Source organism: Mesocricetus auratus, unplaced genomic scaffold (assembly GCF_017639785.1).
Source record: "Mesocricetus auratus isolate SY011 unplaced genomic scaffold, BCM_Maur_2.0 Super-Scaffold_100006, whole genome shotgun sequence".
In the NCBI taxonomy this organism is placed as follows: domain Eukaryota; kingdom Metazoa; phylum Chordata; class Mammalia; order Rodentia; family Cricetidae; genus Mesocricetus; species Mesocricetus auratus.
Genome location: NW_024429190.1, coordinates 68905358 through 68921113, shown reverse-complemented (window position 1 = coordinate 68921113; position 15756 = coordinate 68905358). Strand labels below are relative to the sequence as shown.

Below are 15756 nucleotides of genomic sequence, written 5' to 3'. Positions count from 1 at the left end.
TTACCCCAACAAACCTTAGTTTATTCCAAAACATTTATTATGTGAGGGGCTAGAGAGATGGATCATCGGCCAAGAGCACGTGTCACTCTTTCTGAGGATCCAGGATTGACTGAGTCCTGGCATGCATATGGGAACGCACAAACTGACTGTCTCCAGTTCCAAGGCGTCTTACGCCCTCTTCTGGCCTCTGTAGGCACCGGGCACGCTCATGATGCTCAGACATACATGCTGGCAGAGCACACATAAAAGTATTTTTTAAAGCTCATGTGGTTTGTTACAGTCTAGAGGAAAGAGAGATAGGACGTATCACTGCTACATTACGATGCATCTTGGGCTACCCAAGGGGTTGGGGGGAGCTATTCCCATACCCAGATCCCAGATGTGTTCCTCAAAATTGTAGGTTGAGGAACTGGACTTTCAGCAGTTTGGTGAAGGTAATTCCTGCAGAACCAAGCTAAGAGGAGATTCTAAAGCAATCTTAGACCTCACTATACAAGAATGACCCCAGGGTGCTGGCTAGAACATGCCTATTATCAAGGGTACTTCCCTGGATGGAGCTGTTTCAGAAACCAACTATGATTACAAATGGTGTGGCTATTGTGAATAAAAGCAAACTTAGTCTCAGTGCCTCAAAAATGAGGGAGACCCTGCTTCCTGTACGTCAGCGAATGCATGATAACGTCTACAGATCTTGCCCAGTCATGGGGTTCTTCAGACATAAGGCAAGTTTTAGGCTCCTGCTTACCTCGCTTGCACCCATTCCAACGCCTTTCCTCCTTTCATGTCTTCTCTGGGCTCTACTCCAAACCTTCCCCTAGCAGGCTGGCGTCCCCAGGGTTCTTTTTCATGTCAAGGCTGTCACCCAATACATTATTTACCTGACTTTGCTAAACAACCTACTAGACAATTCGGTCCACCGCCCGGAACCAAAAGGGAGTGAGGAATCTCGGCTGGGCGGAACCTCCCTGGGTGGGGCCCGCGCTCCGTCGCGCCCCGGCGGGCAAGCTGGGACATCTCACGGTCTCCTCAGTCCCCATCAACTGCCACCTTCGCCCTCCTCGTGGCCACTCGAGTAAACCTGCGATCCCTTGAAAGCAGAGGTGGCCTGGCACCAGCGGAAAGATCCCTACAAACTTAAGACTGTAGGTGTGGAGACGTCAGCTGACCGAACCTGCGGGCTCCAGGTGAAGGGGCGGGGTGGTCTGGCACGGAGCCAATCATAGCGCCTGACGACAGGGCCAACCAATCAGAATCAGGGAGGCTCCGGCGCACGCGGGGCGGGCCCGGGCGGGCGAGAGCCGCCCCCTTGCAGCTGGGTGGCCAACGCCTTCGCCCGGGGTTACTTGGAGTGGCGCTGCTTCCCCGAGCTGAGCGACCGCAGGGCTGTCGGCAGGCCTGACCTCTCGCCCTAGCTCGTTTCTCTGCAGGTCTTGGCCTTGACAGGTGCAGGTGTCCGCGCCTGTCGTGGACGCATTCTGACCCGGGCCCTTCCTCTCTCTGGAGACTGCCTATGGCTGGGGACCGAGTGAGGTCGTTGCCTTGACGACGGCAGCATGCGGCCCGCGGTCCTCGGAAGTGTGAGCTTGTGGAGGGCAGAAGCCAATCTGCCTCTCTACCTGCTCCACCTAGGACCCGTAACTGCGTCCCCAGAGAAAATCCCAATACTGGAATTGCTAGTTTGCTAGTCAGCATCTTTTAGATCTGCTAGCGAGATGCATATCACCTCCAATTTGTTTCCAAGTTGAAAACCTTTGGCTCTTTCTATGTGAAGGGTTTGGAAGAAATAGTAAGTATCTACTTTTTAAAGCCCTGTTATCTCGTTCTTTTATCTCTAAAAGATTTCAATCTGGTTTTAACCGAGGACAATTGGTGGCATTTGAACAGTATGTTTGTGTGGCCCAGTTCCTTGTAGTGCCATTGAACCAGGCTCCCTTTTTGTGTGTCTCGTGATAGGTATTCATAGATTTAAGAGTGGAAGGCAAGAAAAAACGTAGACTGTAAGTTACTGAGGACACAAGACATGTTTTAGGCCGTGACACTTTTAAGGTATTACTTGACACGGCTCGCTTGAACAATCAGGTGTGCTGAATGTAGGTGTGTCCACATGTGCAGTTGGTTGGGAAAATAAACTTGGGGTAGTAGTCCGAATGTATAATACTAGCTTATGATATGTTTCAGAACTCTGTAGACATGCTTAAAATAATTTTTATTTGGTTCGATTTGCATCTTCAACTCTCTAGGATGCCAGTTATAATATGTTTAAAAAACAATCCAGCCTATGGATTCCAGCTATTTGTATTGTTGGTATTACTAGCCTAAAGCTTACTCCTTTATGATAGATACTTAATGGAAGGCTAAAAACTAAGCTAGTTAGAATTACGTGAAGGCTTTTCCAAATATAAACTTTTGATTAAAAAGTAATTAATGAAGAATTTAAAATGTCTGGAAGTCAGTGTCTGACTATCAATAGTTTTAGTAGAATCTAATACCCAAAGTAGTAATAAAATAGTGAAGGGTTTTGAGTTTGATGTTCATCGGGATTGTTTTCATTCCCCCATCATTCTTCTGGTCTTTTATGTATGTCTGCATTTACAGTTTGCAAATCATGGGTGCTGGATGGTGTAGTTCCATGGCAGAAAGAATACCTTGTTAGTCTGTTGGAGGCCTTGGGCTAATTCTCCTCTCTCTCTCTCTCTCTCTCTCTCTCTCTCTCTCTCTCTCTCTCTCTCTCTCTCTCTCATAAAACCTCAAATTGATAAATGTCAAGGATTGAAAATGTAAATTAAACAACTTCAGATTATCATACTTTTCTAGAATAAAAAGACAGTGGGTGGTTTTGTGTGTGTGTGTGTGTGTGTGTGTGTGTGTGTGTTTCCCCTTTGCTGTTCATATACAGATAGAGAAGCCACTAAAACACAACTGTCTTTACAGCTTGGGTAAGTTAGCTTCAGATCACCATAGTTCTCAATGAATATTAAGAAGAAAGAATTGTTTTCATTCCAATGGTTTGGGATGATCAGGCTTTAAGAATTCAACTATTAGTCATTTGAATATAAACTTAGCTAATGTTTAATCCCTTCCAAACCCCTGTTGAAACCAAAACAGGATCTGAAGAAATGTTCTTTTATTCATGGCCACTGGAATTTAAATTTCAAAAACCATATTTAAAAAATAAATAAAATTTATGCCGAGCATGGGGGCATACTCCTTTAATGCCAGTACTTAAGATTCAGAGTCAAGTGAATTATATATATATTTTAAATAAAAATATATATTCACATCCACCCTAAGCACATATTCTATCACTGAGCCACATTATAGCCTTAAAATAATGATTTTGGTTTGGGGGGAGTTTGTTTTTTAGGTTTTTTGTTTTGTTTTCCAAGACAGGATTTCTCTGTGTAGCTTTGGAGCCTGTTCTGGAACTCACTCTGTATACCAGGCTGGCTTCGAACTCACAGAGATCCACCTGCCTCTTCCTCCCAAGCGCTGGGATTAAAGGCATGTGCCACCTCTGCCGAAATTAATGATTTTTCTGTATTACAATATGCAATATGAAAAAAATGATTACTGGATTTTCATCAATTATTGTAAAATAAGATTCTATTTGTGGTTGACTTTTCAGAAAATGGCATAATGAGATAGGTAAAAATCATGTCTACAAAATTTAAGTGATTTAAGTTTAATAATTTAGTCAGTTCTATAAGGAAAGCAAAGAAGGGGCTTGAAAGATGACTCATTGGTTAAAAGCACTGGGTGGATCCTGGCTCTGGTAGCACACTCATTTAATCCTAGCACTTGGGAGGCAGAGACAGGTGGATCTCTGTGAGTTTGAGGCCAGCTTGGTCTACAAAGTGAGTTGTAGGATAGCCAGAGCTACATAGAGAAACCCGGTCTCAAAAACAAAACAAAGTACTGGTTCCTCTTCCAAAGGACCTCAAAGATTCAATTCCCAGCATCTACATGGCAACTCACAACTGCCTGTAATTCCAATTCTAGGGGATCTGACACCCTCACACAGACATACATGCAAGAAAACACCAATGCACTAAAAGCAAAAGAAAAGGAGAGAAAATTTATCAAAGATTTAGCCTTGAATCAGTGTTGTGATTTTGTTTTTCTTCTTGGAGACAGGGTTTCTCTTTGAAGCCATGACTGTCCTGCAACTAGCTCTGTAGATGGAGCTGGCCTCAAATTCACAGAGATCCGTCTGCAAATCTGCTTCCTGATAGCTGGGATTAAAGGCATTCATCACCACTGCCTGGCATGATAATTTCTTTATAATTAAGTGAAAAGTACATGAAGGTTTCACTTTGGATTTTTTGAATCTGGTATAAAATTTTTCTAAGATTTATTTTGTTTTGTCTTCATTTTTGGTTTTGGGACAGGGTCTTTCTATATAACCCTGTTGTTCTGGAATCCTCTTTAGATCAGGCTGGCCTTAAACTCACAGAGATTTGCCTGCTCCTGTCTCCCAAGAGCTGGCATTAAAGGCATGTACTATCATGCCTAGTAGACTTATCTGTTTTTATTTTATTTGTATGAGTGTTTTCTATGTTTATATGTATGTGCACCAATATGCATACCTGTCTCTAATGCTTGTAGAGGCCAGAAGTGGGTGTTGGGTCCCCTGAAACTGGAGTTATGGCAGATTGTGATCCTTTGTGAGGGTTTTGAGAACCAAACTCCAGGTCCTCTGGAAGAGCAGTGCATGTTCTCAATTGCTGAGTCTCCAGCCCCAGCATAAAATATTTTGATTTTCATGAAAACCAAATTCAGGTGTACCCTTTGCATCTGAAGGGAAAAGGACTGTACTTTGTGATCTGTAATTGTTTTGAATGATAGCTTGTTGCTTCATATAATTATAAATAAATTTAATTTGTTAATATGAATCTATGCAATTTAAATGTAAAGTTAGTGGCCTTTACATTATTTATTTTAAAATGTATAACCATTTTGAAAGCCTAGCTTAGTGTAGGAATGGTAAGAAATCGTGATAGCATAGACCGCTTCGAAGGTAGTGACTTGCTGTAACAAGGGAAACAATTTCACAGGAGTGAATTTGCTGGAAGACTGAACAAAATGGACACACTCAACGTCGTTAATGCTATGCTTTGATTCCCACAGCAAGAGAAATTCCTACTGGTTTTAAATCAAAATGGAAAAATATGAGAACCTAGGATTGGTTGGAGAAGGGAGTTATGGAATGGTGATGAAGTGTAGGAACAAAGACAGTGGAAGAATTGTGGCTATTAAGAAGTTCTTAGAGAGCGATGATGACAAAATGGTTAAGAAAATCGCTATGCGAGAAATCAAGTTACTAAAGGTAAGTGCATGCATCCAGCTCAAAAGATTGTTCAGGATTGCATTAAATTTGAAGGAAAATATCCCTGTGGTTTGTGTGTGTGTGTGTGTGCGCGCGCGTGGCCGATAACTTAGCTTGTTACTAACTAGCTCTTAAAACTTAAATTAACCATCTTTCTTTCTTTTTCTTTTCTTTTTTTCTTTTTCTTTTTTTTTTTTTTTTTGAGACAGGGTTTCTCTGTGTAACAGTCCTGGCTGTCCTGGAACTCACTTTGTAGACCAGATTGGCCTAGAACTTATTGAGATCTGCCTGTCTCTTCCTCCCAAATGCTAGGATTAAAGGTGTGTGCCACCATGCTTGACAAGCCATATTTCTTATCTGCACTCTGTCATGTGGCAGTACTTTATCTCAGTACAGCATGCTCATCTTCCTTCTCTTTGTGTCTCTTGAGACTTCATCCTCGAGCTTTCTTTTTGTCCGAAAGTTCCGTCTAACCTCTATCTACCTAGCTATTGGTCATTTAGCCCTTTATTAAACCAGTGAGAGCAACACATATTCACAGTGTACAAAAAGATTGCTCTATAACACTTCCACCTTTTTGTCTAATGAAAAGGAAGGTTTTACTTTAACATAGTAAAACTATATACAACAAAACAGTTATCAAATAAGAGTTCCAGTTACAATATCCAGTCTATTTGTATTTGGCAAATTTAGAGAAAATACTCTATTATCCAGCCTGGTCTACATAGCAAGTTCCAGGTCAGCCAGGGCTATGTAGAGAAACCATGTCTCAACAAGCAACAACAACCCCTGAAATCCAAATTCAATAAGAAGAAACAAATAATTACCCACTTATGTAGTAGATGTAAATGATTCTTAAAATATTTCTTTTCTCTGCATCTGTCCGCCAGTCATCCAGTTCTGGGGATCCCAAAGACCATCAGAGCAGGATTCATTCCTCAGCAAACAGTTGTCCTAGTGGCTTTGGAGAGACCATATGCAAACCAGCACAGGGAAGAGCTACAAGGGCTGAAATTGAGAGGAAACCCAGACAAGCTTCCAAGAGAATAATCCTCTCCCAGTGGAGTCACAAAGGATGGCTAATTCCTTCTAGCATCGAGCCCTGACAACACATGAAATAATGCCTACATAGACAATTCATTAGGAACTCAGCACCCAGGGGTTTTATTAAGGATTTGGCCATCTTGCCAGTCCAACATCTGGGTGTTTTTTTCTCTCAATTTTTGTTGACTTAGAGTCCTTGAAAAGCACTTATATATGATAATATATAGCATAAGAATGGTGACAAAGGCCTTTAATACCAGCTCTCAGGAGGCAGAGGCAGGCAGATCTCTGAGTTCGAGGTCAGCCTGGTCTACAGCCAGAGCTATATGAGACCCTGTCTCAACAAAAGTGAATCTGAATAAGCGCATGTAACCAGCATGTAAATGAAGAAAAGGAGAAATCAGAATCACTCTAGAGTGAGTGAGATGGCTCAGTTGGTAAGGGCGCTTGCTGCCAAGCCTGAGAACCTGAGTTCAGTCCCCAGGCCCCACATGGTGGGAGGAGAAAGCTGACTCCTGTACACACATGCTCACACATATATATACTCACACATGTCACACAAATAACATTTTATAAGAATACCACCCCAGCAACCTTCCTGATCATTCTCTGGTCACTGCCACCTCCCTCCCCTGGTGAGAACAAGAGATTCTGAATCTGCCAGGTATAATGCTTACTTGCATTGTCTCTTTGGTTTTAGCTATTTATATTTTTTTCTATTTGAGGATTTTTTTGTTCTTCAAGACAGGTTTCTCTATGTAGTAGCCCTAGCTGTTTGGTAACTCACTTCGTAGACCAGGTTGGCCTCTGAACTCACAGAGATCCACCTGCCTCTGCCTCTCTAGTGCTGGGATTAAAGGTGTGTGCTACCATGCCCAGTGGTTTTCTTTGTGTGTGTGTGTGTGTGTGTGTGTGTGTGTGTTTTAAGATTTATTTTTCTTTTAAATTTATGGGTGTTTTTCATTTGTGTGTGTGTAGTGTGTGTGTATATGTGTGTGTACATGTGTGTCTTACCAGCAGAAGTCAGAAGAAACACTGGATTTCCTGGAACTGGAGTTACAGATGATTATGAGCCACCATGTGGATGCTGGGAATTGAGCCCAGATCCTTTGAAGAGTAGCCAGTGCTCTAACCTGACCAATCTCAAGCCTTACTTCCCCCTTTTGAGTAGTTTTACTATGATGTTTCTTTTTCAGATTTATTTGCTTATTTTATGTATACCAGTGCTCTATCTGCATGTATGTCTTTATGCCAGAAGAAGGCATCAGATCCCACTATAAATGGTTGTGAGCCACCATATGGGTACTGAGATTTGAATTCAGGACCTCTGGAAGAGCAGCCAGTGCTCTTAACCACTGAGCCATCTCTCCAGCCCCTACTATGGTGCATCCAGTGTGGATATCTTTTAATTTAGCCTGCTTAGAAAATCATTAGTATTTATCATTCTAGTCCATTCCCTTTCTAGTGTTTGGGCTCCAATTAGCATATTTAACTTTTCCTTACTGACTCTCCTAATTTGCACGCCTCCCCCCAACATGTATTTGCCTACCTGTGCAATCTTTGGCAATGATTATTATGATTCATCATTTAACTAAAAGATTCTCTTGTCAGTAGATCATCAGACTCAGTTATTGAATTGCTTCTTTGCAGTATTTTTAAAATGCCTTTTAAACTATGAAATAATAACCCATGTATAGCCATGAACAATGTTCCTCAGTTGGGAACTCCAGCTGGTTGCTTTAGCTGGTTTCTGCTGGTGTTGTAAGTGCCTGATTTGAAGATGTTTTGCTATCTGCTATTTCTATCTACCTGCTGTGTGTGTGTGACGATTTGTTGTTTTATCTTTGCTATATAGTTAATAGGCTCACTCATTCCAAACCAAATGCATGACCATCACAAATCATTCTCCATAGAACATACACTTGATACTATTAATCATATATCTAGATTTCTATTTGGTAGCTTCCTGTTGCCTTTCATACTGTTTCTTCAATTCTTTTATCATTTATTCTTTTGTCACTCCTTTGGCAATTATATGAAATACTATACTACCTTAACTTACTAATACCCCAAATGGCTGCTTTTTCAATGAGGATTCTTAGACATTTTAACTGCACTTGCTGAGGGGTGGTTACCAGAGAAGACTGCTTGGACACAGGTTTAAGCCAATAGGAAGTCTTTATTAGCCAACTAGCAACTACACTGGGTGTTGGGGATTCCAGCGTAACCCCAAGCCTTTCCCATGGTGAGCTTTTAAGCTCAAAACCATGTCCTTGGTTGACATACTCCAGCTAACAAGAATAGTTAGACAGAAGCAGAACTACAGAAGCCAAAAAGCAAGCTTAGTTCATTTAGAGACTTTCCCAGAACTATGGACTTGGATGGATTAGGACTTTGTTTCAGTTCTGGCAGGTGGTGCTGTCTACATGCTGAGTTTTACAGCCTGGATGGTACTTCTATCATGGAGTCAGTTGTACTAACTCTCAGTGTCTGCTTTGTTCTGGGCTGCTGTTACAGTACTTACTCCCTCCTTTTCATCCCTTTTCCCTTACAAGAGATATATGTGTTATTACTCTTATGTAATTTAAATCTCTATATTGTTAGACATTTATACTTGGCATTTATTGGGATATATTAAGATTCATTGTTTGCTTTACTCTTCCATGTTCTCTCTGTTTCTCAGCCTCTTATCTGGGATCCTTTTCCCAGGTAATAATAAATTGGCTAAAAATAAATTCTTTAGCCAATCCTAGTGGCCCATGTTTACAGTCCCAGCACATGGGAAGCTGATCCAAGAGGATAAAGACTACTTGAACCTCTGCCTAAAAAGAAAATGAAAGCAAAGCACTAAATCCTTTAATTTCTTTAAAACAGATATGTTAGCAAGGAATGCTGTTCATTTTTGTTAGTCTGAAACAATTCTTTTGTTCTACTTTGTTATTAAAAAAAACTATATCCACAGAAAACAGAATTCTTGAAGTTAATTACATTAATGTTCAAAATCTGACTCTATTGTTCTATTGTCTCAGTGTTCCCGTGAAAAATTAGCTGTTTCTTAAAAGTAAAGATTTATAGCCAGGTGTTACGGTAGCACAAGCCTTTAATCCCATCACTTCGGAGGCGGAGGCAGGTGGATCTCTATGAGTTTGAGGCCAGCCTGGTCTGTGTATTGAACCCCAGGATAGCCAGACCTATGTAATAGAGACTGCTTCAAAAAGTAAAAATAAAATTAAATGTATACTTTCTGTTTCATAGCCATGATGCCCATGTTTGATAAGGTTTGTTTCTATATGAAATTGAGAAGTTGTCCATTTTCAAAATTGCCCTCCTTTCTTTTTTACTTAAATACAGTTTGAGAGACAATCATATTACTAGATCACATATTCTAATGATTTCTTCCTTTTAAAGGTGGCAACACTTTTTTATTTATATTTGATAAGTGTCAACCTGCTATTTGTCTTACTTTTTTTTTTATTTTTTGGTTTTTCGAGACAGGGTTTCTCTGTATTGTTTTGGAGGCTGTCCTGGAACTCGCTCTGTAGACCAGGCTGGTCTCGAACTCACAGAGATCCGCCTGCCTCTGCCTCCTGAGTGCTGGGATTAAAGGCGTGAGTCACCAACGCCCGGATGTCTTACTCTTTTTACATAGCATTGTTGGACAGATCTTGGAGTAATTCCTAACCCTTTCGTCTGTCCCCCCCTCCCTCTTTCTTCCTTCCTCTTTCATGTTAGAGATGAGCCCAGGACTCGGCATGTTAGGCAAGTTACCTGTTACTGAGCTGTGCCCTCAGCTCCGTGAATGTTTTAATTTTATGATAATATGGTACCTTTGGAGCACCTATCAGTAAGAGGTTCATTTAGGTGAGAGGACAGGATTTTGCCGGTGGTAACAGAAATCTCCCATTGTTTTGTAATCATTTCTTTTTATCATAGGGCTGAGTATAGAATTGAATTCTGTTAGCCTTAATTTCTCTGAATTTGTAATTTCTGATTTTTTCCTAATGAAACTTTTTACTTGTTTGATAGATTCTTTCCAGCAAGTGTCTCTGTGTGGTTGTTACTGTCTTTCTTCCTTTGCTAGTCTTTTGTGACATTCAGTGCTAGGGTTGCTTGTTATTATTTCTTTTTCTTGTTGGCTTTATTGTGTTCTCTGAGAAGAGAGGAAACAATATGCTATTTGACTGTTATTTTAGAACTTGAATAGACATTTACAGTATGCACTGTTCATGCATTTTATTTATATATTTTCTTATAGTAGCATCTTTTAAATAGTATTTAATTGCTCATAATTTGACCTAAAATTATTTTGCATTTTTTATAACAGCAACTGAGGCATGAAAATTTGGTGAATCTGTTGGAAGTATGTAAGAAAAAAAAACGTTGGTACCTAGTCTTTGAATTTGTTGACCACACGGTTCTTGATGACTTGAAACTATTTCCAAATGGACTAGACTATCAAGTAGTTCAAAAATATTTGTTTCAGATTATTAATGGAATTGGATTTTGCCACAGTCACAATGTAAGTATTAGGTATGATGCCTATTTTGCCAATCTTTCACTGTCTTGATAATATTAACTCAGTACCATACCCGAAATGATTTATATTACTCTGATATTGCTGATTTTTATGTGTCATAATATATGACACATGAAGATTTTCTAAAAAGTGGTATTTCTAAAAACAATGGTAGGCCCTACTGAAAGTTGAAAGGGTACACAATAGACACCCTATTCTCACTAGCTATGTTATGTGTTTAACAGTTTTCTGGAGTTACTTAATAAGTATTATAGTCTGTGAACTAATTTTATAATCTTTGTTCATTCATTAATTTATTAATCTGTAATATGTATTTTAAAGTAAGTTGCAGAGATCAGTATACTTTTGTATACCAGTTGACACAGTCTACATGTCAGAGTATAACTTGCAGGAGTCAGTAGTCTTCTACAATGTAGGTCTGGGGAATTTGCTTTAGGTTGTCATGTTTGGTCACAAGTGCCTTTACCCACTGAGCTATCTCTCTAGCCCCCCAGAATGCTAAAATATGAAATACTTGGCTTATAAACTAGACTTATTTTTTGTTCATTTATGATTTTTATTCTTTTTAACATAACATTTGTTGAGTGGAATAGGTAAATTTGAAGTATGTACCAAGGAACTATATTTTTCTGATTCATGCTTTCTTGCCTACTTGTAAAATACAAGAGTATGAAAATCTCTGTTCTTCTCATCTAGTCTGTAGCAATTTTTTCTTTTCTTTCTTTTTTTTGGATGCCATAGAAAAGCACCTTCAGAAAAAAAAATAGCACCTATAGTGCATAAAATGAATAACCCAACATATTTTTTTAGAAAATATTTTATATAATAGCCTTTTGTGATTACAGTCATCATGAGTGATAGTGGTATATAGTTTGAGAACTGAAGACAACTGGTAGAGTGCTTGCCTAGTATGTGCAAAACCCCGGGTTTGATTTCAAGCACCATAAACCAGGTATTGTACTGTGTTTCAGGAATCCCAACACTTGGGAGGTAGAGACCGGGACAGTAGAAGCCAACCTTGGTTAAGTAGCAACTTGGAGGTCAGCTTACATGAGACTCTTCTCTCAGCAGATATATAAGTAGGGACTGGAGAGATGGTGTCACAGTTATGAATGCTTGCTACTCTTCCAGAGGCCCTACATTGGGTGTCCAGCACTTGTATCAGGTGGCTCAAAAATCACCTAAAATTCCAGCTTCATGAGATCTGACGCCCTTTTCTGGTCTTCACTGACATGTTCATACACATGACCTATATCATACTGAAGCATAAATAAATAATAAGTAAAAGAGAAAATAGCTACCTGAACATTTGGCTGTTTTCTCTTTCTTATTTATCATCTTCAGTTTTTGGGATATTGTTGTCTACCCCCATTATGTAGTTAGAGTATATAAGTCAGGATGACTTATATGTGTATGTGTATATATTAATTATTCAGTAGAGACATCTAGTTTAGTTCGGATTGACTTTCCTTATGAATCTCCTAAATCAATGATCCTGTCTCAGAAAATTGATTTTTGAGAAGTCCAGCTTTGACGCTTTTTTTTTTATCATGAATATTCACATTAATCAAGCTAAACTGAATGCCAGATTAATAATAAATCAGAAATATGTTGTCACAGGAATAGACTACATGAAGAATAATAATAACATTGGATATGCAGAAAATTGAATCAGTATGAAGCGTTAACATATTAGTAATTTTTCTCATTGTTGTGAAATAATATCTAGCCAAAACAACTTAAGGAATGAAGGGTTGATCTGGTTCACATTTGAGGGTCCAGTTCATCATGGCAGGGAAGTCTTGGGGGCAGGAATGGGAGATCACATTGCGTGACAGCAGGAGAGAAGTAAGCTGGTGCTCAACCTGCTTGCTCCCCCTTGATTCAGGCCAGGACCCCAGCCCATGGAATGGTGCCCCCCACATTCGGGATGTGTCTTACTTTAGTTAAATATATCAGAAGCTGACCTTATACACACAGCCAAAGGTGACAATCAGGACTAACTGCCAGTTATTGTCAGAGACATTGATGAATTCTTCTAATGAAAAGATAACTTCTCCAATATCAAATGGTCAGTTATGAAAAATACATGTAAGTGACAGTATATGAACTAAGCAGGTGTGGTGGTGCATGCTTTTAATCCCAGCACTTGGGAGGCAGAGGCAGGCGGATCTCTGTGAGTTCCAGGCCAAGGTGGTCTACAAAGCAAGTTTCAGGACAGACTACAAAGCCACAGAGAAACTCTGTCTTGAAACAAACCAAAGCAACACAACAACAACAAAAACAACCCCCCAAAAGAAAAGGAACACACACACACCCCAATTAATGTTAAAGGGGCTCCAAATTTGAAAGAGGGCAAAGAGGAATAATGGAGGCATCAGGGAAAACAAAGGTAAAAGAGAAATTATATACTTATAGTTTCAAAAATTAAAAGAAATAATTAAAAATAAGCAGACGGAAACAAACAAAAAAACAAAACCGTTTCTTCCCAGTGAGCCTATGACCAATGAAGTCAGTGTACAGTATAATTGGCTGGCTGGCTGGCTGGGTCTCTCTCTCTCTCTCTCTCTGTCCTGGATCTCACTCTGTAGACCAGGCTGGCCTCCAACTCAGAGATCTGCCTGCCTCAGCCTCCCGAGTGCTGGGATTAAAGCCATGTACCACTACACTTGGTTGTCATTGAGATGGTTTCTGTTGAAGAATATTGTTTACACATGCCACTCTTTTCTTTAAGTTCCTCAAGCTTACAAGCTATGAGCTGTATGACAATCCAGTATAGGCGCATAGCGTTGATTTGGCCCTGGGTGGTCCAGGATAGTCACCTGGACAGTGAAGCCAGCTGCTTCGACTGGAGGGTCATTTTTGCTGTTACCAGTAACATTGCCATGTTTACCATACTTGACAAACACATTCTTAACACGGGGGCCCCGCATTGTCCCCAGGAAGAGCTTCACTCAAAGCTTCATGGTACATTACAGCAGACTGCTTCTGTTGTGACACTCACTGAAGCAAGGTCACCACCCTGCCAGGTTTGAGAGCACCAGTCTTCACTTGACCACAGGGATAGTGACAATGCCACCAACGTTATAGACATCCTGGCGGGGCAGGTGTAAAGACTGGTTAGTTGGAACCAGAGCTTCCCTCAGTGTGGGCCCACCAGCACTGCCATCTTTCTGGGCTACTTTCCATCCCTTGAACTAAGGCTGCTGCGGCACTTGGCTCAGCATGTTGTCACCATTCCAACCAGAAATTGATACAAATGCTACTGTGTCAGGGTTGTAACCATGTTTCTTAATATAGGTGCTGATTTCCTTAACAATGACCTCCCATCTTTTCTGGCTGTAGGGTGGCTCAGTGGAGTTCATTTTGTTGATACAGATAATGAACTACTTGATGGTCAATGTGTAAGCCAGAAGGGCATGCTCACGGGGCTGCCCGTTATGGAGATACCACCTTCAAGTTCACCAACATCAGCTGCAATGATCAGGACAACACAGTCATCCTGAATTGGGCCTGTAATCCTGTTTTGGTTAATTCTCGGTGTCCTGGGGCACCAGAGAGAGTCACATAGTATTTGATGCTCTCTCTCAGATTTCTGCAGGGAGATGACGTTCAGCTTTCAGTTTGTCCCAGACCCAGGCGTACTTGAAGGAGCCTTCTCTTGTCTCAGCAGCCTCCTTCCCAAACTTCTCAGTGGTGTGTTTGTCAGTTCCCCCGCACTCATCCATCAGATGGCCAGTCCTGTAGTTTGTCTGACTCCACGTGTCCAGTGATGATGGTGTTGCCATGAGTCTTTTCCTTTCCCATTTTGTCTTTGTATTGATGGTGTTCTGATGGCAAATCAGTTATGAAAAAAGAAATGTTCATTTTTGATGACAGAACTGACCTCACTCTAATCAAAGTATTAGCATTTCCTGACAGGCACACTAGTTTCTCCTATTCCACTCTCAAATTGTCCTGTACTCCACTTTCTCCTCAGACTTCTGCACTTCTACTACCATTCCCAGCCCTCTGTAAGTAGAAACTACCCTAGCACCTATTTCAGGGTTAATGAGTGGTAAAATAAGTTAAAGTATGTAAAACTTCTTGTAGGGCTTGACACACATGTGATCAAGTGTTTGCTAGCGTAGTACTGTATTAAAAACCTATCATAAAGTTTACCTCGTCCATAAAAAAGTCTCCTTAACTGCCCCTAGTCTTCAACGACAGAGTTATTCCTTAGCCTGATATTAGTAACTGACTGAAAGTTGATTTGTGGGTTGATGCTATATATTTTACTTAATGTCTTTGCTGTTTCAACTAACACTTGAAACACGATGTTCTCTTTTGTCCCACTAGGTCGCAAGGCTTTAAGCCCCAGAATAACTTTGTATGTGCTCTGTCTACTCTTACAGGAACAAGCATTGGTGCCCTGCTCATGGCAGGCACTGCCTTCCCAACTTAATTGGTTTAACATATTTTATGGTCTGTGGTCTTATTTTTTTTTTTTTGGTCTTAGATCATACACAGAGATATAAAGCCAGAGAATATATTAGTCTCTCAGTCTGGTGTTGTAAAATTATGTGACTTTGGATTTGCACGGACATTGGCAGCACCTGGAGAGGTCTACACTGACTACGTGGCCACCCGATGGTACCGAGCTCCAGAACTGCTGGTTGGTGATGTCAAGTACGGCAAGTAAGAGTCAGGAATGAGGGCATAGAGGCTGACTCTTCGAAAGTGGGATGCCTGTGTAACAAATGATCCACTGAACACTGGAAGGGAGGTCTGGGCTCAGCGTTTAGTGAGGGGTTTGTAACAATCCCTAGTGCTTTCTCTTTGGAAATTCTTTTTAAAAATTCCTTTGAGG

The 15756-nt window shown here is 40.6% G+C and overlaps 1 protein-coding gene, 1 long non-coding RNA gene and 1 pseudogene across 7 annotated transcripts in view; 1 reads left to right on the top strand and 2 right to left on the bottom strand.

The window, feature by feature from the left end:
* Positions 1-1017, bottom strand: LOC121140878. The gene is made up of 2 exons (XR_005877826.1): positions 879-1017; positions 1-281 (listed from the first exon to the last, which is right to left on the bottom strand). It is a non-coding gene; the product is annotated as an uncharacterized LOC121140878 (long non-coding RNA).
* A 29-nt stretch (positions 1018-1046) lies between these two features.
* The window catches only part of Cdkl2 (cyclin dependent kinase like 2), a 49638-nt gene continuing 34928 nt past the window's right edge, over positions 1047-15756 (top strand). For 3 of the 6 annotated variants that reach the window (XR_005877825.1, XM_040747397.1, XM_013112037.3), the window contains exons 1-4: positions 1349-1786; positions 5128-5326; positions 10695-10889; positions 15406-15584. Coding sequence is in view for 5 of the 6 variants with exons in the window: in XM_040747397.1 (XP_040603331.1) it covers positions 5159-5326; positions 10695-10889; positions 15406-15584 (542 nt within the window). In the remaining variant the exon portion in view is untranslated. Of the gene's footprint in view, positions 1185-1348; positions 1787-4226; positions 4332-5127; positions 5327-10694; positions 10890-15405; positions 15585-15756 lie in introns of those variants that run through there. The other 3 variants (XM_005068150.4, XM_021226046.2, XM_040747396.1) reach the window with 3 other exon arrangements.
* Positions 13553-14714, bottom strand: LOC110340562 (annotated as a pseudogene).